At 36.5% G+C, this 25,628-nt stretch overlaps 1 protein-coding gene across 2 annotated transcripts in view; it reads right to left on the bottom strand.

Annotated features, from left to right (window-relative positions):
- Positions 1–25,628, bottom strand: part of SMAP1 (small ArfGAP 1) — an 89,263-nt gene that overhangs the window by 18,449 nt on the left and 45,186 nt on the right. For both annotated transcript variants that reach the window (XM_017825543.1, XM_017825549.1), the window contains one exon: positions 3,528–3,612. In XM_017825543.1, the coding sequence (XP_017681032.1) occupies positions 3,528–3,612 (85 nt within the window). The remainder of the gene's footprint in view (positions 1–3,527; positions 3,613–25,628) is intronic.

Here is a 25,628-nt window from a genome sequence, read left to right as displayed (position 1 = left end):
AAACTGCCTGTGTAACATTCCAATATTCCACATTTGTACTTAGCCACTACACAATCTTTTACAAGATTAAAAAAAATTATTTACATCAAACTGGCAGAAGTGGGGACATCTACGTTGTAAGAAAAAAACTCCAAAAGGAGCACAGTGTGCAAGGTTAACACCAGAGAGATGAAAATACAGCACCACCAATCACTTAAGTGCTGACGAACTGTGGTTTACACACTGTGACTTTCAAACTGAAAAATGTTTCCTATAATTATAATATTAAAAATTCATGTTATAAAATCCCGTATTATTAATTTTAGTGCCAATTTTAAGACTCCACATTTTCAGCAGGGCACCCTCCCAGCATGGATAAGATCCAAATGATCACAGAGATGACTACAAAAGCAGCTTCAGGTTTAGCCTACAGAAACAGGCTGTGACTTCTCACTGCCTGGGAACAGAGGGAAGGAATTTGGAGTTGCACAGGAAGAACACAGCAGGCACACTACTGTTTATGGAGAATATAACAATATTTACCTTGTACATGTCCATTTCCCCACCTTTCTGTGTGTGGAGTACTGAACTAAAATCTGTTCTGAAACAAAAGGCCAAAAGCTACGAATGCTGTTGGATCAAAAAGTGAATATCCAAACAGCATCTCAATAGTAAATCCCCGATCAGGAACTCAATGGAACCACATGAATGTGTTTAAAAAAGGTTCAGAAGAAACACAAACATCATAGTACAATCGCTGACGATATTACAAAGATATTATCTTCTCCTATTACAAGATTTAAAGATACAATTTGTCTAGATGTATTATCTTGAAAATTTTGCAATTTGTAAAGAAAAATGAAAGTATTTATTTTCAAAAAATTGTCTAGCTTCAATTTTCACAGGGTAAGTCCTGTCTCAGGAAGTTTACCTTCTTATGAGGTCATTATTACAAGACCAACTGAGACAATAAAAGAGCAATGACCTGAAGGTTAACCCCAGACCCAAAGCCAGCACTGAGGGTTACTCAAGAAAATAGTTGGCAAAGAAGATGGGCTATTCTGAAAGCCACAATTATTCTAGCATGAATTCTGATCTACTAAAATTACTCAACCTGCTATCACAAGCAATTTTGATCTGCCCTACTAAAAGCTACTACTGTTCTTCATTTGCAGAAATTAAGTCCTAAGAGAATGAATCCTCATTAGAAACATGTCCGCTAAGAAGAACGAGCTAAGCAATCATATACATTTTAATATTATTTGATATGACATATTAAACATTTTAATCAGCAGTGCATCACTGCAGCACCAGAGGCAGGTGGGAGTCTGGTCTGCATCCTCGGGGTGTTACCAGCTGAGAGAGAGAGGTAATCACCCTACTCGACTCAGCGCTTCCCAGACTGCACCTGGAGTCTGTGCCCAGCTCTGCCCCCCAGCTCAAGACAGATGCAGACAGACTGCAGAGGGTCCAAAGGAGGGCCACGAAGATGACCAAAGAGCTGCAGAACCTGCCCTGTAAGGAAAGACTGACAGAGTTCAGCCTTTCCTCGCTGGAGAAGGCTCGGGAGGAATCTCATCCCAGTATGCCAGTACTTAAAGAGCAGCTACAAAGAGGACAGAGGCTCTCTCCTCACAAGGAGCCACACAGAAAAGACAGGGGCAACAGGTACAAGTTGCACCAGGAGAGGTTTCATCTCTACATAAGAAATAAATTTTTTACAGTGAGATCAATTACTGGAACAACCTCTCACAGATGTGGTAGAGTCCCCATCACTGGAGGTTCTCAGGATGTGATCACACAGGATAATTTCCTCTAGGCTCTCCTTCCCACAGGTTGGACCAGAGGGTCTTTTGAGGTCCTTTCCAACCTTTGCTATTCTTGTATGATATACTGGGTTGATGCGATCTCTCTTTCAATATTATCTGAAGTAGTGCACTGGAAGTGTTAATTAAAAGACTACTCTCCAAATGAAATATGCAGGTCTGCTCTCATTAACACATATCTCATTTGCAGCTCAGAGGATTCCAAGTGCTACTGGCTTAATACACTGCCTTTCAACTTGTTGTTTAAAAGATCTTTAAGCATTCCCTCCTTTAAAATTTAGGGGTTTTAACATATGTATTATAAACTTTGCTCTTTGTATATCTCACTGAAGAAGCATGGCTGTTGAACACCAATTATAATATTCTCTCCATTGCATACTACATTTCTAGTTAGCCAATGTAATCCAAGTTCATTATTATATCATGACACTGTTACCAAGATTCTTTCCAAATCATTACCAAAAGAATACAGAAGCCTAGTAATCTTAAAACCACATACTGATTGAATTTTACTTCCTAATTAGGTTCTTGTTCTGCTAAAGGAAAATAAAGGAAGATCAGCTTTCTATCAAGTCTAAATAACTTTTTTTTTAAAATAGGTTCATTCTACATTCATTCTACTGTGATAATTAAGATTTGCTTGCCTATAGTAGCAGATTACTTGGAATGAGATATGGATCACAACATAGACATAATCCATACAAAAATAGTACTTTACAGTTAAGTCTACATCCAGAGGGAAAAATACCATGCATTTTGGATAAGAGTGTGAATTCTAAAACAGAGAAGACATTTATTGCTTTTTGTCACATCATTCATACCTTGAAACAAAAAATTAAAAAATCCCAAGCCATTTTTCTACAAAGTCAAGTTTTTACACTAATGACATTTAAATGACTTCTCAGCCTCCTCCAATATCCTGTAGAAATTATGTAGAAAATTAAGAATAACCATTATATTGATATAAATGGAATACTTTTAATATCCACTCACAACTTTTAGAAAATTTCCTGACAATGAATAACAAAAGGAAATAAAAATAGTTACTGCAACATTATATTCTTCCATTTCCATTCTATCAAATGGAAACAGCGCACTTAGAGTAACCCTAGATAAATGAAAGACATATTTTACGAATATGGACTACACACAACAGGGCAAATTAAATTATTTTACTTCAAACTAGTTTACTTACAAGACAAATACACAGTCACCTGCCAGTCAGAAAACAAAAAGGCGTTTTAGATAAAAATGAACGATGGTCACAGTCATTACACAACACTGAAATGCCCAAGGTATTAAGGTTTACAAGATACGAGTCAGCTGCAGTCCGACAGTTTCCTGTTCTTTTACCTGATATAGGAATTTTACGATATAAGGTATTTTATAGATACACAATACAGGTAACCTCAGCATTTTCACTGAAAAGTACACTTGTACCATAAACATTGAAATACTACAGTTCACAAGCCTTTTGAAGATCACTTTGATAACTTCCCCTTCCCAGAGGAGCTCATTACTTTCCTTAGCAAAACATAAGTATTGATATACCCATATCCCTGTGGCATTTGCCTTTATAGTCTCAAATTCATAGACTCAATCTTACGGTTTTCAAATTTATCTACCTATCAGTAAACACAGCGAAAATAAAAGTATGTCTATTAAAATATAAAACGATGTACCCGTGTTTGATTTAAAACCAGGTAATTATGTACTGCTTACCAAGTCCTAAAAGGTCAATAGTGGGTTCTGATGACTTTTTTGGACTTGCTTTAGCTTCTGATTGCTGATCCTCTTTCTTCTGTGGCTTTTAAGGGAAAAAAAAATAAACACAAGTAACCTTTCTGAAAAGATTCCATGCTTAAAAAATTCTCATTAAAGATGCTGCTTCAGTATCAGAAGTAAAAGCCCTTTTCTATATTTGTTTATCATAATGAATTTGATTTGTAATGATGTATGTGGCAGTTATGGTCAAAGGAGCATGGCACGTGATTGTAAAAAATTATCATTATATCTTCACTGGTATGTAATCACTTTTTAAATAAAACTAAGTTCAAGGATAGCTTAAAAATAAGTCTTAAACCCTTAAACGATCACCGCATATCATCCACTAGGCAAAGAGCTGTCTATAATTTATCAACTCATTTCAGCAACCAAACTATACATTTCTGCAACATTAAAGAGAAAAAAAAAAATCAAGTTTTTAAAAGCTTAGATTTAAAAATTAAAAGCAGACTAGTGACATTATTTAGCCTTCTTGCAAAGAGCATCTGCAGAACATGCAGCATTTACAGAGGCTAAGCATCGATGCACACAACCTTTGTTCATGATCTTTTCCTTTATAAACCTGAAGGCTAATAATAGCATTCTTCTCTTTTGGAAAAGGGAACTCCTAGTCTTTTCTTGCCTAGAGACTTCAAAATATTTCTACTGGCGTGAAATTTGATTATGAAAATTACTTCATATATCTGTTTATAATTCATACCAATATCAGGCTGATTGCCTGAATCCATTGAAACATCAATTTTTAAAAGTAATACAAACTAGTTTATAGTAGTGACATAAGAAGTGCATTTCCTCACATGGGTTTAATACACCTTTACTGTCACACTACCGACCTCCTCTTATGTGAGCAAAGCCCCAGCTGAAAACCTCCAGCAAACAGCTCCGACGAACTGAACTCCTCTTCTGCAGCTACAGGGCACAGCTACTGTCATACTCAAACTGACCCTTGCTAATCTCTCAGAGAAATACTTGGCTCCTCTTGCCAAAAATTCTTAGGTTGACTTTAAATACCTTGCTGAAGATCAAACTGTTTGGGAAATCACCTGCTGGAAAAATATTCCATGGATGCCCTGATTCTATACTGTATTATAACTGTCATGTCTGAGTTTATGATCTGAAGCACAGCACACTGATTCCCAATGCTCCAAAAAACTATAGTTTTTGAAAGTAAACTTTTGCATATCAAGAATTTTGTTAAAGTGACAATTCAAAATAAAGTTTTCTACAACTGACCACACCTCAGTATATGTGCCATAAAACTTTAAATTATTATCCTAAATACCAATCAGAACTAACAGTGAATATTTCAGAACAGAATTTGTCATGAAACCGCACATTTGAGTCTTCTCCAACTCTGTAAGGAACACTATGGGTCACAGAAGTTGTAAAAAGAAGCATTTCTGACATGTTGCTTGATTTCACGAAACTGTTTTTTTTCCTTTTGTTTAAACATCCTAAAAATTCTGAATATAGAACAACTTCTTTCAACTGAAAAGAATAACTGTTAGAATTATATCATATTTGCAAATTTTCATTACTCCAGATTAGATTTCTGATAACTACCTAAAAGCATAAGTTCAAAATAAATTAAAGCTTGGCAGGGTTAGTTTTGAATGCAAACTTTTCACAGAAAGTAAACACTTTTGCATATATTAGTAAGAATTAAACAGAGTTCAAATGGCACTTTTTTTTTTGGTACTTATTACTGTAGCAAATTAATCTCATTATCTACTCTAAAAATTTAAAAATATAGTATGAATAATCCACTTAGGTCCTCTGCTTTGTCAAATGAACATTTTCAAGAATTATTAAATGCATATTTCTGTTTCATCACTCTGTAAATAAGAAAGGCAGTGAAGACACAAGGTATAAAAATATGAAGTTCTATAAAAATATGATCCTTTAAGATACCCATTTCTAATATTGTTATGATATTTCTTGATCAGCAGTTTCTGTGCCATTTTGCTCCCTTGCCAGTATCTAAAGTAATAGGTTTAAAGGTTACTTCATAGTGAGTTACTTTAAGAAAAACTGCAAAACCATTTTCAAGCTTGTTAGCACAGCAAATATTTCTAGACGTTAATACTGCATTTGTTTCATTGATGGAGATTTTCTCCACAAAGCACAGTCCAACACCTTTACAGCTACACAGTTTTCACCAGCACACTAACCTGTATTCTGAAAATTGAAAAAACGTATCAGCCACCTGACATTTATCAATACTACAACTGTACAATAGTGGTCATGTAAAGCAATATTCAGCAGCTATCTGGAACAAAAAAAAAAAAAAATCTTCCTCTTACCTTTAATTTTACCTGCAATACTATGTTGTTCCCCCCATTCTCTCACCATAACAAAGACCGTTTCCTGGAATTTCCTATCCTCCAAGATTTCTATTCTATAACTGGGTATGCCTTTATTTCTGCTTAAGATGCTTCACAGCACATAGGAGGGTTTTTGTTCAAATTCAGAAGACATTTGTTCAGTGCTTAAGGTCTGCCAAGATTGACAGATAGACAGGGACTTCTCTAAAGTCACCCACATTTAGACATAAATTAAGTAAGGCTGGCACTAGTGGGATGAGTTGGAACAACAACCTTGCACACACGCTGTTATTCTTAAGAATATCCAAATACCCCTTGTTGCCATACTGTTTCTTAGGACGGTCTTGTTCTCTCTTTGGTCCTGTGGATCTTGGGCTACCTGACTGCACTGTGGTCCACTTGAAGAAGGTACAGTGAAAAGCAATGCCCTACTGAAGCATTCTGTAGCAGGGACCATGCCCTAGGATTTGGAGCACAGGACCTCAAGAGGTCCCTTTCAGCCCATATAATTCTGGCATAAACAAGGTGTTAAAATTTTTGGAAAAGAACAAACAGGGAAGTCACACTGGTGTCACTGGAAAATTTTATTCCAAATCATAAAGAGAAATGTGATTTTTAATTTCTTTTTAGTAGTTTTCCTCCAACAGGACTCATACATGACTAAGCTTTATGGAGAGAGTGGCCTTTTGAGATATTAATGCTAAGTACTGCACACAGTGAGCACAGAAGTGTGCAACAGGCAAAAAACTGCATAACAAAGCAGTGACATTTCCTAAACTTAATGTTTAATTTAGTGTTGTGCTTTACCTAAAAATTACCGCTTTTTGTAGAGATGCAAGGTAGCATGACAAATGCTTGGAATCTTGCTGCACTAAGATTCATCTCATTTTCTATTACTGGTCTGCTTGACTCCCACAGCAATTATTTTTAAGTATTGACACCAGTACCAGATAATCTAGTCCTTGTTGTACCCTTTGGAATAAGACCACATGAAAAACAGGAGACTAAGCAGCATTAAATAAACTAAAAATAGCATTAAAAATCTGATATGAAAAAGGCAAGTAGAAGACAACAGGTACACAATTTTGCGCGTTTATTTTCAAGTGGAGCCATCAGGGTTACTGAGGCTACTGTTGTTTTTACAACACTCAAGACTGTCTTAGTAATATACAATCCTAAACATCCACTGGTCAGATTATGTGACAAATACGTCTGTTCTAGAACAAGCAGCAGTCACAAGCATTGAGGCCATGTTGCTGAGAACACAGCTGCACTGGGCAGGGCATGTCTCCAGGATGAAGGACCACCGCCTCTCTAAGATCTTGTTTTATGGTGAACTTGCCACTGGCTGCCGCATGAGAGGAGCCCCGAAGAGAAGATACAAGGACTCCCTGAAACAACATCTCAGCCTTGGCCATATTGATCACCATAACTGGTCTACTCTGGCCTCCAATCAGGAGGTCTGGAGACACGCCATCTATAACGCTGCTGATGCTTTTGAGAAAGCATACAGGGTCACTCTCGAGGAGAAAAGACAATGCAGCAAGAATCGTGCCTTGCAGAATATTCCACCTAAGGAGTCTTTCTGCTGTGCCTTTTGCAACTGGACATGCCTATCTCGTATTGGCCTTTTTAGCCACCAGTACACTTGTAACAAACGTGGGTAGAGCCCTCCCCAAATCTTTGTTTGCGAAGCCTGGCCATGATGACGACGATGATGATGATGATTGAACAAAGTAGATGGTTGTAGCAATTCCTAGATATATTTACTTCAGGTCCTGTATTAACAACTTCTCATTCAAAATAATTTTTATGCTACTAGCACATTTCTTCTGAAACACTGTCCTTGCAAACAGCAGAGCATCAAGACATCTTGGATACGCAGGCCTTACACTGCCATTTTTCACAGTTGTGACTAATAGCCACTACATTACTCTTCAAGGTGGTTCTCATGTTGGAGTACCTACTGAAAGCAAGAAATGTCTGCTGCCTTAAATTGAGATTACTGAAAATAGTTTATTTGCAAATATCACTGAAAGAAACCAAAGCCAGAATAAGCTTCCAGGGAGTCAATTTTTTTGCATCCTTCACATGGTCAGCTTAGTACCTAGCATGACTTGGAATTTTCTGCCTTAAGAAAAAACAAGCCTTTGTTTTGAAAAGAGCCACAATAATCAATTTAAGTTATCCTCTATTCAGCAGGTATTAGATACTTCTGCAAATTTAAGCAGGCAAATAAACCTTGCAATCTTTTACGTGTATTTTCATCTATAAAGCACATCTTTTCAGTAGAGAAGCAGGGTCACACTCATTATTCAGATCCAGTATGGGTACTATACATTTTTGCAATCATGTATACAACAGGTAACTGCTATGCAATAATCCTTTATTGTTTTATTTTTCAATGCTGTCCCTTTAACCTTCTACTTAAATACACTCTTCTGTCATTCCTATCTTCAGGGGCAAAAAGGAAGACCCAGGAAACAACAGGTTGCTCAACTTCACTGCAGTACCCAGAAAGGTGATGGACCAACTAACCTGGAAATCATTTCCAGGCACATAAAAGACAAGAACGTGACTGGGGGAACCAGCATGGCTTCACCAAGAGGAAGCTACGCTTGATCAACCCAACAACTTTCTACAATGTCACGACTGTCTCAGCAAACAAGTGGAGAGCACTGTGTAGTATTTTCCTTTACTTCAATAAGGCTTTTGATGCTGTTGATAACTGCTAAAAGTGTTATCATGGAAACAATTTCCTCTTAAACTTCCTGCTCTCATTCAGTTCTCTGTAAATGTGGGTAGAGCCCTTCCCAAATCTTCGTTCGTGAAGCCTAGCCATGATGATGATGATGATGATCCAGTGATGACTGACTCCCAATTTTATACCCAAATCAAGCTACACCTAAATCCTGTCTGCTGCACATCTACAGTACAATAATGTGACAGTTTAGCACTAATACTACATCCGTGAGTAGTCCTTAGGTAACAAGATAAATCCCCTTTCAGTATCTAAAGAGCGGGGCCTCTGGTGGTCTAGTGGTTAGGGTGCAGGACTCTCACCGCTACGACCCGGGTTCGATTCCCAGCCCCCCGGGCAGATGGAGCTCGTCAGGCCTGTGTGGCAATCCATCTAAGAGAAGGTCACTCTAAACAAACCTACGTTCTGAGACCCTCACTGCCACTGTCCAAGCTTGCTCGGCCCCGGCAGATGAACCTCAGGATTAAAGGGTGGGCTCAGTTCAGCGCACGCTGGGTCTCACCTAAAAAATCCACTGCGCAGGTTCGAAGGGTTAATGACCTTTCCCAAATCTTCGCTCGCGAAGACTGGCCATTATTATTATCTAAAGAGCAAATATTGTAAAATATTTAGGAAGTTCTCATAACTTTACCTCTACCAAAATGAACAACTGAGAATTATGTCTACAGACAAGAAGCAGCATCTCTCTCCTATTAAAAGAAAACAAAAAGAAAATACAGAGATGAATATTTAGACCTTCACTTAACTTCCTACACACTGTCACTGTAAATCCACTGACTTGAAATTACAGGAGAGAAATACATATGCTGGCAATCTCCACATACCTCCACATTGCACCTTGGTCAACTTTAATGTTTTATGCTAAGAAACCATCACAAATAAAATCCAAAAGCAGACAACAGTGGAGAAGATCAGGCCAGTTGTAATTTATTTTGATTTTAAAGCAATCCAGTGCACAAGACTTCTTTAATCTCACATTGAGATGGTGTCTTCATTAGAGGAAGCTGCACCAGCCAGTCTTCTTGTAATTCAAAGAGATACCGGTTCGGATTTAATTAATCTTGATCATTTTCCTACCATTAGAAAATGGTAGGCTTAATCACTTACCAATCTTGTTCATGTACATACAATTTCAGCTCCAAGATTTTAAAGTAATTTCCAGGCCATCAGGATTTGGTGGAAAAGTTACAAAAATCTGTACCAAAGTTTTGAGGTTTATTTTGCTCCAATTCAGACTACATCCTCAAAAATGAAAAGAATTGTTAATAACTTCCCAATTTACACAGAATGAGAAAGTTTTCTATTCCATCATGAAAGGGTATCTTTTAATTTGGCAACCTGTATTTAACGTTGCATTGCTGTGCCACTCTTCCTTTGTTCTTTCTTTACTAATTTTGTGCAACAATAGAAGTTATCTGAACTTTAATTTTTAAAAATTGGGTAAGAACACCAGGTTAGGCCAGCAAAAAAAAAAAAAAAATTGTGTCTACTAGGTCTCAATTTAAAAAACAAAGCTCTGTTTTACAGAAACCAATATTTGCCTTTATTGAACTCTCACAATGCATTGCCCTCAATATACCACTAGTTACAGCATTCTAGTTCAATCTACTTTATGTGACATACTTTGCTTGAGTTAAATGAAACCAAATAAATCAGCAAGTAACACTGTTAATCACTATTCACACATTAAGTTCTGGAGTTGATTTTACAGACTTGTTTCTCTCTCTTTTATGTTACTCTAAAGCAAATTACCCAGTATATAAGCATGTTTCTTTGACAAGGACAAGAGAACTGACAGCTACTTTATACCATATATTTTGCAAACTAATTGCCTATATGGGTCTAGTGGGACAGAGTTTACATTCTTCATAGCAGCTGATATGGTGCTATGCTTTGGATGTGTGGCTACAACACTGTTGGTAACACACCATTGTTTTGGCTACTGCTGAGCAGTGCTCACACAGCACTCAAGGATTTTTCTTTTTGGCCACATTACCCCTAGCAATAGGCTGGGCGTGAATAAGAAGTTGGAAGGAGATGTAGCTGGGACAACTGACCTCAGCTAAGCAAACGGATGCTCCTATATATGGAACTCATCCTACAAACCACAGTGAATTCCCAAATTCAGTCTTCCTATTGAAGCTTAGCATGCACAAGCCTTGAACCTCTGAATCTGAGCATTACAGTTTTGCAGCAGACTTATCCAAAGGCAAACTCCCAGTCCCTGGAACAGGCAGCAATGCTTTCTCACAGAAACTTAGGCAGCAAGTCTGCAGGAGATGAGACCATGAAGAACACTAAGTAACACCTGAAGTATAAGTCACATACTGTAGGAAGTCCAGGGTGTCTGTGGGTATTTCATCAAATTTTCTTCAGCCAGCTATTTTTGGAGATAACCATTAAATGAGTGATTCATTCTGCCTCAGAAAAAAAAAACAATAAAAAAAATGAAGGCATTGCCAAGTCAATCTTCCTCCTTCCCCTGCGCAAAGATTATAGTACAGCACATACGATGCTGCCTATAAGGGATATGGTCATCTTATGGGCAACTGTCACATGCCTATTAAATTCAGGATACTGTGAGGTCTGCAGCTGGTGTTACCAATGCTCCCTTTCTGCAAAACAACAAACTTGTCCTTTCTCAACTCTCAGCACCACGTAGGGCTCTCAGGTGCACAAGATGGGCAGGGGAAGACGAGGGAAGTGGAAAGCTTTATACCAACTTGCTTGGTTGACAGAATAGACAACATACATGAGGTCTTCTGGTGTTAGACTTTGAATGAGAAAATGGCAAGAATATTCAGATCTAACAGCAACTATGTTGCTCTGCAGCCAACCTCACTGATTTTTTTTAATTATGATTGTAGTAAAATAGGAAAATAATCCAAGTTTGTGAAATGATCAAGGACACTGGTATCCTTTCAGAACACATTTTTTAATATGACCATACATTCCAGAGCCTATGGTCAGTCTAAATTTCTGGGCTACTCTTCTGCATATTCCTGTTCATCAGAACACTCTCCTTTGAGAGAGGTAACTGAGGGCATTTTGCACTGGAATTGACAGTGCTGAAACAAACTTCTTTGGTAAGGTCTGGTTCAAATGTGCCAGCACAGAGCGAAAATACTCCGACTATTTTTCATTATAAATGGGTGATTCAAGTTTCTCTTTTCTGCTTTTGTAACTTTATGTGAATTATCTTCATAGGTACTGATTTCAAGCGTTTAACAGTTCTAAGACATGACGCACTGTAAAAATGTAACCTTTTACTAATGTAAAAGTCCCTCCTACTCTGAAGCAAGGTATCAGTCACCGTCAAAAATCTGATTCATCAGCTGTTCAGTCCACTTAGCTGCTCCTATTTTCTTTCATATTTTAATATTAAACACAAAAAATACTTCTCTGCACATTTTCCTCAATTTTCTACTTCAATGAAAAATTCATATGAATCTAGGAAGTCTGTTTAAAACAGATCTGACTACCAATCCATTTCTAACTTATATACCCTACCTTAACTACAAGAAGCCTTATGAAAGCTGAAGATCCATCAAATAATTTTGTGAAGAGCACTTAAAAGCAATTTCCAGTTTACTCACTGGAGCTCATATACGCCTCTATGGTTACTGAACGAAAGTGTTCCTTTCCTCTTATTAGGTAAGAATAGTATGCCTTGTGCATAAAGTAATTGGATTCCTTCCCTCTTCATTACCTGCTGGCAGTAAAACTTGCAAGAGAGCATAAACATTTGAGAATTGCCATACGAGAAAATAATATAAGTAATTGACTATAAGCTTGCAATAGGTTTGTAGATATGATTTTTCTGACAGCTCATATATTTATGCTATCCAAAGTTTAGTCCATATCTATTTACAGCACTAGTCACGCAGGCATCCTAGAATTTTTAAAGAATGTTTTTACAGCTTTCGTACCTGACGTGCATATAAGTAAAAACTAATCTTTTCATAATATTTAAATTATATTAAAGATGAAATGTGTTATTCTGTTTACCCTCCTATAAGATACCATATCATATCATAAGATTTTTTCTTCAGACTTGAAACTGATGAAGAAACTTAGAAATCAGACTAACTCTTCAAAACTCAGGATACTTTCAGCAAGTGATGAACTCTTATTTTGCTGAACTAGCAAAAAGCCAGAAAACAGGTATACTATATTGAAACACAAGTTATGTTACAGTGTTATCATTATGTACAGACTACAGTGACTCTGCAAACAAACTCTATTCATTTCTAATCAAGAGAAAAACCTGCAGGTCAACAACAACAACAACAAAACAAGCTGCCATTCTCATTTATAAAACTAGAATTACCACAAACCAAACTGCCAACCCGAGGGGGAAATGTAAGTATTGCAATTATTCCAGTCACTCATAGACACTGAACTACTCACACTGACTTGCATAAACCAATTTAAGGCATTTACACCAAGCAAACCAACAAAACCAAATTGTCGTAAATATGATTCTGTGCACATGAAGGTTCTTCAGACAAAACAAACTTTCAAAGGCAAACTTTTTAAAGTGGTCCTTGATTCACACCTTCATTTTAAAAACCTAGGTATATGGATTTCATTAGATTTTCACAGTTAAAGCAAGGTACTTGAACAAGATTATGTCAAATGTGTTGTATCCTTAGTCACTTGAATTAAAAACTTCACGGTAGATCTAACAGACCCTGCACCATAATCTTATTCCATTAATATGATTTTATATGGGTCTAGGCTAATATGCTAATAATTTCTATGGAAATGGATTAAGACTATTCCTTTGTTATTACTTATTGACCGCGCAGTACTAACACTGTATTTTAACTGAATTTAAAACATTGGCTCAGATCTCATTTACTTTAGTCAATGTATTCCAAGAAGGCTTAAAACCTTTCACGTCTTATACTTAGCTGGATCGGTTTAGTTCCTTTCTAATGCATCAGACAACCTCAGAGGCCCTTTTACCTTGCTCAAAACAAGGTATGAACCACATAGAAACATAATTTCCTAAAATGAAGTTGGCTGTCTTTTTATACTTACAGCAAAATATCACAGATAAATCTCTTTAAATTCTTATATTCATGTATTAAATCTATACAATAACCACCACATTTGAAATACTAGTTCTATGCATTCTGTTTCCAGTATATTAGGTTCTTGAAGCTGACAAGTCCAGAATAGGGTCTGAAAAAAAGAGAGAAAGCTCTTTTTCCTGCTTGATACTTGGAAAAAAGCAAAAGATTGCGAGATGACTGGTAGGTAATGGTCACAACAAAAAATAGGAACCTGAAGCCAATCTAGAGATGGCCAAGACTGCAGAGTAGGAGAGGCACACTGAGTGCAGAGGTAACCAAGTTTTCCAGGGATTCTGAGGCCAAGGACTTGAGCAGAGTTTGCTGCAGCTCTAAATCTTTGAAATTACTGCATTTGAGCCCAGAAGCAAGGACCTGTTTACAAGGACACAAAAGGCAGAGAAAAAGCTGTTTATCAACCCTTTTCCTATTTTGTATTATCTTGTCACGGAACTTGATTTAGATAAAAAGCAAGAGTTCTACTTTTAATCCAATAAAACCTGGGGTTTAAATCTTTAAGTAGAAATTACTACGAAGCAGAAAATCTAAACAGATCCATCTTAAAGTTAATCCAGCGTCCCATTATGAGATCTATAAATCGGATTAGGGTCGAAGTGTTTTAATGCATCTCAGTCTGCAAGCTGTGAAATGCAATAAACACAGTTTGTATTTTTATAAGCTATTTTAAATACACCTTCAGTTTTTGAATCACATATTATGGTTCTATGAACTCAGCTTACATATTTCTCCTTGCCTTCTATCGTGCTCATTAGCCTGGGCAAGATTACAATAATGCAGCTATATTAGTTCCAACTCCTCATTTAACTGTTTTCTTTTATAACTTTCTTTCTAAAAACCTTTCAAGTAGTACATAATACAACATCAGTGTACCCAATCAGAACTAAAGGGCATGTATTTGTAATTCCTTCTTCATGTATTTCCAGACAAGAATGAGCTGATTCATGCATGGCAACTGACTGAGCTCATAGTAAAAAACCAATCCAATCCAAGAAATCTTTTCCATCCCTATTCATGAAGGTGTGCTTTGCAGTCTGTTCCTTAACTATAACAAAAGCACCTTTTTTTGCTGAAAAATGTTTTCTGAGTGAGACTTAGAATCACAGAATCATCAAGGTTGGAAGAGACCTTTAAGATCATCAAGTCCAACTGTCCACTACAGTACTACAACTGTAAACCCTAAACCACTAAGCCACATCAGCCAGCACCAGATTTAGATGCTTTTTGAACACCTCCAGGGATGGTGACTCCACTACCTCCCTGGGCAACCTATTCCAATGCCTGACCACACTAACAGAGAAAAATTTTTTTCTAATATCTAATCTGAATCTCCCCTCAGATTCAGGCCATTTCCTCCTGTCCTCTCACTGCAGGCATGGCAGAAGAGACTGGTTCCCACCTCACTAAAACTTCCTTTCAGGGAGGGCAATAAGGTCCCCCCCCCGAGCCTTCTGTATCATATATCATACGATATAGGAAGCCCAGGATACATATAGGATCCAATATATATATGTATTGGATGAATATAGGATATAGAATATATTATATCCTACATTCATCCAATATCAAGACCTCTACCCTTAGCTAGCAGCCAGCTCACACCTTGGATCTTTCCTGGTGCTTATATCTCACTCACTGGCTAGTCCAGCATGAAATTTGCTACTTGTTACACAATGTGCATGATCACAGAATGTTTGTTTCCAGGAGCCGGTGTTAAGACATGCTGTCTTTGCAACAGCTGACTTCTAGATGCTAGTCTCTACAGCTGCTGACCCTGAGATTCCTAAGACTTGCAGTCTCTTTCCAGTGGTTGACATCAGCTTCTTATCCTATTTATCTGGTAGTTCAACTTGAAGTTTGCTAGTGTTTACATACAGACACAGAAGAGAGAGTGCAGTCACTCACAACACGGTTGCAAACAGAATTTGGCACATATACACAATAGCCTGTGGTGATCAAGTGCAGGACTCACAAGCGTACTGCCCAGCAACCTGCATGTATGTGACTGCCCCTTTGTATTCCCCTCCCCCCTGCTTCCTTATGCTTCTTACACCCCAATCCACCTTGATTCCTCTATTCCCCTGCTTTTGGTCTCTGCCACCTAAACATCCCATTATATAAGATTCATGCAATATTATCTGCCCTATCCCCAAATTCTTTTCTCTCTGCATTCCACAAGAAGTCCTATAACCTACTATGCAATCAACCTCTTTCCTTGACTCACCTCACCACTTTCCTTCAACGGACTAGCAGAAGCAGATCACTGTGTTCTGTTTTCAGTCATTAGTTTACTCCTCTGCTCCTCCCTATTGCTTTTCCTCCGATTCTTATAGTCTTTGTTTTAGTAACAGTCTTACAGCATCATACTGAATACTGTTTCATATAAACAGCTTCTGCGTTAGGACTTTTCGTAACAGAGATCTGTTTCACAGAGTGTTGGACTAATACCCTGCACTAGCATCTTTTCTATCATTATGGCAAGCAGTATGATACAAACACTTTATGAAGTCTAAGCATACTAGAGGTATATATCTCTAGAGGTGCATTTAAAGAAGGCTCTCAATTAGCTCTATGGAAATTCAATCCTGTCACCAACAACTAATCAGACTGAAATAGCCCCATAGGTTAATTTTTCTTACTTCTGTATCAGCTTGTTGCTTTCTTTAACTGCTATGAAAGTTAGGAGAGAGCTGACAAGTACTTTATCATCCTCACATAGAAATACATAATTCTGTTTCACAAATGCAGAATTTAGTGAGAAGAAGAAATGTTTATTAAATACTTATGCATCATTAACTGTATAAGTTGCTTCTGCCAGTCAGGTTTTTGTTTTCCTTAATTTTGTTCTCATTTCAAAGTTAATCACTTTGAAACAATTGTTTTAAAAGCCAAGTAATTTTCACCTATCATATACAATACCAAAATGGATTTCTCTTTACTCAGGTAAGCTCTATTTTCTTTGTCTTCACCCTCCGTATCATAATTTTTAACATCAAATATCAAGAAGCACTGTAGCCACAATCCAGTCTAGCAGCCTACATCTCCACTGGAGATGAGTCAAGCTTCTTTCTGCTTTCAATCCTCTAGTTTAAGTAATATGAATCTATATGAAATTTCTAGATATTCTGAAAGTTAATATTTAAAAAATATTAAAAAATCCTTAAAAATACCTAAAAAAATTTAAGGATTGCTAAAACCTTTTAGATTCACAGCTTCAAAGATTTTGAAATTTTACAACTGGTCCTTCGAAGTGATATTACAAGGCCTCTGATTTGTTTGTTCAGTCATCCATTTCAACATTTATGCTAAAATTCAACCCAATCTGTTTTGTTTACCACTAAAATAATCTGTGTTTAAACCAAAGAAAAAGACATGTTGATATCTACTTACAGTATAAACTGAGGTTTAAGTACATAAGACAAAAAATCTGTTTATTACCTTGATCAGAAGTTACCCATGTTACTACACAGTGCAAAATACACCCTCTGCCTAACAGACAAGCCTGCAGCATCTTCCTCTGACATGAAATAAAATATCCTCAAGTTGAGACAATAGTTGCTGAGCAGAGAGACAGGATGGATTTATTTTTTCAACAGTACACTGACATGCCCAGGGACCAACATCAGAACTGCCCTCATTTTCTTCGAGCCGCAGGTACCAATTTTATAAAGGAAAAAGTTCAAGTAAAACTGAAAGACAAGCTCATCCAATTGCAATTATTTTTTCAACAGAGCCAAGAGGCAATTGATTGCAGATGGGTTAACAGTTCTGATGGATATATAAAAGGAATTTAGCAATAAAGAGATGCTAGTTACTTGAGCAACTAGGTAACTGGTAACTTAATTCTGCATCATACTTATGATCTTACAAAATTATCTAGAGTGAGAAACTTGTCCACTTCCTTGAAATTGTATTAACAGATCCTGCTTCTATCTTCTTTTGCTTTTATCTCTACCACAGCTACAGTGCTGTCTTCCAAATACCCTTGAGTTAATTTTGTGAAGACACAATTGTGCAACAGGATGTATGCCAGAGTCAAAAACTTCTCTGTGCAACTGTTTTAGTGCCATGAGCAATTATTAAACATAATAAATTAAACAGTCCAAAGAAATATTCTTATATCTTTTAGCAAAAAGGCATACAATCAATACCTATATCAACTATAATTAAAACCAGAAAACACTAAAACTGCACAAGACTGGAATATTGTTGAAACCTCTTGGGGCATTATTTTTTTAAACAATTTAAAGTTTAAGTTAATGATGGAGATTTAATGTTATCAGTGACATCTAAAATAATTTTTATGAAAAATAAGTCAATATCTTTACTCTTCAGTAAGATGTGCACATCTGACAGGGCCTCCCACAACCCCACTGCCCTATCTTGATGGTCACACACTGTTGAGATTAAGGACTTTCTAGCACGATAAAATGAAACAGAGCACACAAAGACACTTGATTGCTTTGCTCATGGTCCAGTACTTGCATTATTTTAGGAAAACAAAGGGAGCCTATTATTCAAAACAAGATAAGATTATTATTTTGAGTGACATTATTTAAATTAAAGTATTTTTCCTCTTATCAACTTCATCTCATCCAATCCTTATCCTTCTTTACAGTCAGTTCCATGTGTCAGTACCACTTCAGTAAAAGTGTCATGCATTTTGTTCCTTCACGTTTGATTGATTGTACACAATCTCCTAACTCGTACTATAATTTTTATAAAACTTCATGAATGCTCCTGTGGTTTCAAATGTTTCAGAATGACTAAGTCTTGGTCATACAGATGTTTTTATCTAAAGAGAGCATTCAGCCATGAATAAGGCTGATTTAGTTCATGCCTGCTTAAATGTGCCCACTTTATTTTGTGCAAGGTACAAGTAAACGTTGTATGATATGTGACGTTGCTTACCTAATTTTCTCAAAATCACCAAGAAAAAAGGTGAAGCTTAGCATGAGCTGAAAATGCTATCTGTTAATAACTACTATCAGCTGGAAACCCAAGGCAGTATTATGGTTTGAACATGCATGGAGCAAAAATGTAGCTGAGGATCAATTAAAACTAAGCACACTTAACAACAGCTTTTTGTTAAAAAGAGTTTGGCAAGTTAAACAAAGGAAAATTTAACCAAAGCAACCCACACTTAAGGTTGTTCTCATAGTTTTTAGATTCTATTTGCATAGAATTAAAAGAAACCCCATATTAAAATACTGTTCTGCTGTAGACCAGAGTTGAGAGAATCAAACTGTAACAGCAAAGATGCACTGGGCTGAGGAAAAAAATGTGATACTCTTCCTGAACACTGACTCCTTCTCCAACACTAAAAAGACAAAAACTTTTCTTTTTTTTCCTGACAAAAAAGAGTTCTCTTTCATTGCTTCTACCTGCAATATCTGTTTCTTAATTTCTTTGTCTGCAACTTCCAACATGTAATAAGAGCCATGACAGATTAATTTCATTAAGTAAGACTATTTCTCAAAGCAATCCTCAAGTACAAGGAGTCCTTTGTTACCTGTGAAAGAACGAGTAGCACAGTTTTGGGAAGAATCTAATTTGATTTGCCTTTCTCCAGATTAGCATTAAAAACAACCAAAGAACCAAAAATAATCTGATCTCTTCTGCAAGACTGAAAAGGTACGATTAGAAATGTAAAACCAGGCTGGGACAGGTCCATAGTCTGTAAAATGCAGACTGACAGAAGAAGAAGCCTTAAAATCCTTCACCCTTTGTAGGGATAGCGGGAAGGGAAACAGGTTGTTTTTTTATCACATACTCCTAAAACCTGAGCTTTAACTCATATCTACTTAGTCTGAATTTGTGAAAACAAAGACTAAGAGTACAAATAAGACTATGTATTCAACCAGAGGCCAAAACACGTTTCTATTTTTCTGTTCCTGTGATAAATATGATTGCTTATATATTATAATTTAATTTTATATTACATTTTATATAAAAATTGAAAGGAAAAAACACTTTAAAATTAAATGATTCAGAAAGGGAAATAATGCTTTGAAAGCTAGGGAGATGTTATCAACATTTCAAGTTGTTCAACTGATTTAGCAAAGGTATCATCAATACAGTATCAAAGTAAAGAAAACATTTGGAATATTTATAACATAATTCTGCATTTAAATTATCATTCAGGTCAGTATTTGTGAGTCAACTTATTTCTACAACTTAAAAATAAATACCAAAACACATCACTTCCACCAAACTGGTGCTTAAGTGGACACCAAAAACTCTGAGGGCTTTCACTCTTCCACCGATCCTCACCATGCTACTCAGTTTTAAAGAAGAGTAGAATATTAGTGCATTATTTGCTCCAATGCATTTATCCTTGTACAAAACTACTAGGATGATAATTTGGAATACTTTGAGTAAGTAAAAAACATCACAGAGAACTAATGGAGACTGATAGTTCCTCTTGCCTCACTTTTCCAGGCAGGTTAATTTCTGTGGGAGTTTTTGCTTGTCTTTAGGGAAAAACAAACACACCATCCTAACAAGCTACATTAAGTTCTTCCTATTTGGTTAAATTAGTATTTGTCACATTGTTTTTCCTTACAGGAAGGGGAAAAGGTGCTAATATGATTGCCCCCCTTTTATTTGAGGGGTTCTCCAGTACCTTTTACATGCAAATAAACTGATGTCTCTACCTCTGTAATGCAGGCCATCTGGTGCTGGCTGGTACCAGCTGACTGAGAAACAGCAGCTCACTGTTACTGCTGAGTTTAAGCTGCCAATTTAGTCTCCATTTTGGGGAAGAAAAACAGCATTTGATATACCACCCTTGAAAGATAACCTCCAACTGACCCATTCCTGTCACTTGAAATAACTCTGCACAAAAACAAGAGCCAGTTTCAAACTCAAAATGTAATATAATAAAACAAACTAAACTCACAGTGTCATATTGTACTTCAGTTAATCAAGTGTTACTGCTGCAATCCTTCAGAAACATTTATCATCCTGATATGTTCAGCAGAATGAAAAAAGTCTTAACTTTGAATGTCAATATTAGCTTGCAAATGCACAAGTAGTTTGTGGGAAAAAGAATAGTTTGTTCTTTACATCCTAGCCATTTAAGTTAACTGTTCCAGAACAACGCAATCTTCTCTTAAAAGGGTTTACTTTCAAGAAATTAGATGTGGTTTCACAGTAACTATGGTCCTCAACAATGCAGTATTTTACAGTGAAAACATCACAGTATTTTCATGAAAGTATTCAACTCATTTGAAATCTCTAAAACAAGCACCAGAGAAAGCTACACAACGCTGACCTCAAACCCTTCCAAAGCATTCAGTCTCATGGACTTAGCTGAACCTTATAATTTAGGATATCAGAAACACTTACCAAGTTTTTCATGGACAGTTTTCCAAATAACTTCTGGCTTAATTCTGGATTGCTAGCATTGTTGTAGACCAGGTTTTCTTAATTTAAAAATTAGGCTACATAAAGAGTTCAGTACTACAAAAATCTGAACATTTAAGCGTATGAATTTTCTCCTTCTTTACCCCAGCAGCACACCAGAGCCTCAAGACGTTATACCCAGTTAGGCCTTTTCCATTTGCATTTGTATTGCACGAGGACATAAACAGGTGTCTTGAAAAAAAACTAGAACTGTCCTAGTTGCTCTGAAACTCAAGAAGTCATTCATACAGCTCAATCCAAGTTCTCTGTTCTAAATAGAGCAATGTGAGTGCCTTTACTAAATAAAGTGTTATTCCTTATACCATTTCATCACTTGTGAACAGTCATCCTCAGGTCACTTTTTGCAGCTCTTGTTTATCCTTGTGGCACACAATCTCCCCAGTTCACGCACTGGCCATGTCCCAGCTACGTCCCTCATAGTCCTGATCACTTGGTCTGAAGACCTAAATGGACCCCATGTCCTTCCCTTCCAACTTCCTTTCAGTGGAAAACAGGTACAAGTTGGATGGGGTGCACACAGAGCCTGCTCCAGCGTGCTGCACGAACAAGTACAATGCAGCTTACCTGAAGTGCTCCTCTGTGCTACAAGAAGGAACTTCACCTGAAGTACCTGCACGGTTTAAATCTTTATTTCAAAAAACTACTATGAGGCTTTGGTAGCTCCCTCACGTACCAGTAGACTATTTAGGCTACATATTTCTTTTTGAAGTCACCAAATGATTCTAAATGAAGTCACCAAATGATTCAATTGCCTAAAGATGAACAAAAATTCCACTCAGTAGACATACTAGAAATAAAATGGTGGTTTACTCTGTTCCTGAATGGAGAACTTCTCAGTCAGCTTAAGCAGGGAAGAGAGGAGAGGGTCGGAAGGGGGTCAGGTCAGAAAGGGAAAGGGAATCATGTCTGATTTGGGAAATTTCATTAACTTCAGCTGTGCAAAAGAGTAATTTATAAGAAGGGAAAGCTCCTCAGCAGCTGATAAAAGGGCAGGCAGGATGAAGTTTAAAAAAAGGCTAGCAAAAATCTAGCAAAAGTCTAGCTGGTCTTTCCCACCTATGAATTAAAGATTTTCTTGTGTAACCATCAATGAAACACATAAGATTGGTGGTCAAATTACAGACTTTTTTCCCCTCCCCACTACTAAAATGGGCTCTTAAAGCATGAGATTTACTTTGTTAGTCAATTTAAAATCTCTTAATCTTAATTATCTGTATGGAATATCTAAAATTTCCTTTCATTACATGACAGTCTACCTTATGCTTTTATTTTTGCTCTTGGCCTACAGGAGTCATTGAGAAGCACACAACTAGCTCTGTCTGATTATTTATTCTTGCAATTTAACACATTTTTATATTGATAAAATTGGCATTTGTGTTGCTTGTAAACAAGCTGGGCTTTGATTGGACATCTCAGCTCCGCTGGCCCCACTTTTCATGTCAAGATGAACTGCATAATAATTGTTTCAGCAGTTTTCTTGCAATTTCTTTTTCCCTGTTTCTTTCAAGTAACCGTAAAGATAAAGTTATTTTAAGTACAAGCACTGAGGAAACTTGAAGTCTGCAATTGTGGAAATTGCATAGGGAGAGGCGGGGGGAAGGCCCTGGGTAACTTATGCAAGTTTCACAACTTTCTTCAATTAGACTGAAAAAAAACATTACAGCTGCCAGTAACTTGGCAATGTCACTTATTAAGAGTTCTGTAGATCTGATGAGGAACATCATGTTGTTGGCGGCTTCCAATAAAATGCTAATCACTGGACTAGACTCAGTTGGTAGCTGACACAGTAAGATCCTGTTCAGTAATTTTGTCACAGAATGTGCACAGCCCAGAAAAATACTCAAACAAGTATCCTACTCACTGTTCTGCAATAGATCTCTCTGATAGTGAGGAAATTCTACTCTACATCTGAAATCACTGTCTCCACTTCGAACGCTCATAAAAAACATTTCCCACAAAACTCACTTTAAGCACAAGGTTTCTTTACTGAAAAGCCACTCCGTAAGAAAACTCACAATTGTTAAATCACCTAAAAGATGATTTTCTGTTCTTACTTATCATAGCATGATAATCAATAAAGTATCTTTTACTTCACAATTACCCGATACATTAATGTAATATTGGGATCAAAAGTTTATTAAATCAACGCTACAAGCTTTTAGCGATATTTGAAAATGCAACAGAAATCATATTAGACTAGCTAAAGATCAGTTAGTCATGGCAGAAAGACTCTTACACAGATGTAGGAGCAGATTAGTCAGTTCTATGAAGCAGAGATCAAAACATGCAAATTGAATGTGAACATTTTAAATTTTTAGGATGCATATTCTTGTTTAAAGAGCTAAGAAATTTAAACTTGGAAGATAAAATTGCAGTCACTACGAACTTAAGACTGGTAGGAGTACACGACACTTGCAAAGAGACCTGAAGTCTTCCCTAGATTCAACCTTCTACCAGTTTAAGACCTGTAATTTTTTCCATCTTTATTGATTCTTCCACAGGATAGTTAAAACACTGCTTCAATTAACTTAACATAAAAGAAGTCTCAAAACTGTGGTAGAACTGCCAACTCCTTGCTCATATATTTTTAACTGACTGACTTCCCAAGCCTGGAATGTCCAGACTGGAGATAAACCATGCCTGCAGTAAAGGTGACCAGTGACATTACATATGAAGTGTCCAAAGAATTCTCATATTCTGTTTCCTCCTCCAGGAAGGTGAAAACTGGGAAAAATAACCATCTACTGCTTGATGTGGTTGCTGAAAACACGACACTACGGTCAAGATGCCTGCACTCCTCTCCTGATTCAACACACGATATTTAAAATAGTCTACAGGCAGTCTCTACCAGGATGAGAAATATATCAATATTACTGAAATACTAATGTTTATCAGCTCCCTAAAGCAGAATCACACCACAACAGCAGCAATTTATTATTTCATATAGAAAAATAAAACCTTCTGGTTCTCTATTTCACCAGCACTTTCCAACAGAAACAAGTATTTGATACAGGTCTCTTTCCTGTAGATTTAAGAAAGCAACTGTAACTTTAAAATATATCAAGTTTATAGGTTGTGCCTAAAAGCAGTTTATTTTGAATGAGTGATCTTTAAAAGCCCTGAAAATCCCAAGCTTGAAGAATCTCTTAAATTAAAAAGATGACACACAGATCTGAGTTCCATTTGAGCAATCAGTGCTGACACATTAATAATGAAATAAAATATGCTGAAGTATTTCAAACATTTTGCAGCTGCTACAACAGCATTATTACCTAATACAGATATATTTACCAATTTCCACATTTTCTAGTACAAGCAGTTAAAATCAAAATACTTCTTTTTATTTGCTTAATCATTAACTGGTAATCTAATGACTTTTCAAATATAAATCTGACAAGTGGTATTTGAATTGGTTTTTATTTCAAGTATTAAGATAATTCCTCAGCTGTAACTATGCTCAGCTGTCCTTTCTGCTCACCTAACCAGCCACGTAACAAGGTTCAGGCATCCTTGCAAAGGGAAACTGTCTCTCTCCCAGACCAAAAGTAGACCTTTGGGCTCTAGGAAGTTCAGATTTCCAAACCACAGAAAAGTTTTTAGCCTTTATAACTAAAGTATATTGTTATATGGACCAGAATAAAACATTTAACTTGGCTGGATGCCCTTGTAAAACTTCAATAATCAACAAGTCTAATGTTTTTATTGTCACCCATAACCTTGCTTTAACCTCTTGCCATATGAATAAGGATATCCTTTTCCACTACCTCAGTGAAGCTACACACATTATCATAACAAAATTGGCTTCTGCATTAACTTAGTCCAAAACTGGTTTCTAATTTCAGAAAAATGATATTTGTATTGGGTAGGGGCTTTCCCCCCCTGAAGCATGCATATATTTTTGTATCTTGTTTTGTTATGCAAAATGAAAAAAACTCTATTTGAAAGCTGAATTAGAAATACATCTGCAATCATAGTCTATGAATATACAACATTTTTCATAATTGTAACACTGCACTGTTGGGGAATAAACTGACAGATGGAGACTCCAATGCATTCTACAGACCAGAACATATTAATGGATTCACATAATCTGAGAGAGGACACGTGTAGTAAAATAAATTATTCTATCTAATACTTAAATTACCCATTTCATTTTTGTTTAATATTAACTCTATACAGAAGTGTACCTGAAATCTTAATTGTACCTATGTTGCTAAGGCTGCTCATTATGCTTTAGCATAGCTGTATAAAGAAGCACCTTAAATGGTTTGCCTGTCACATTTTGTGACATGATCTAGTTGCGTATTTTCAAGTTATCTAGAGTTTTAACTTAAATTCTATAAATTATACAACGATGTTTAAAATGGATTCACTTATGAAAGACAGTATTAGATGATAATACAGGACTCAATAAAACTGAAAATTTTCT

This window comes from Lepidothrix coronata, unplaced genomic scaffold, assembly GCF_001604755.1.
Source record: "Lepidothrix coronata isolate B3197 unplaced genomic scaffold, Lepidothrix_coronata-1.0 Scaffold4, whole genome shotgun sequence".
Taxonomy (NCBI): Eukaryota; Metazoa; Chordata; class Aves; order Passeriformes; family Pipridae; genus Lepidothrix; species Lepidothrix coronata.
Note: the sequence above shows the minus strand (reverse complement) of the source record. Positions and strands in the feature narration are given on the sequence as shown.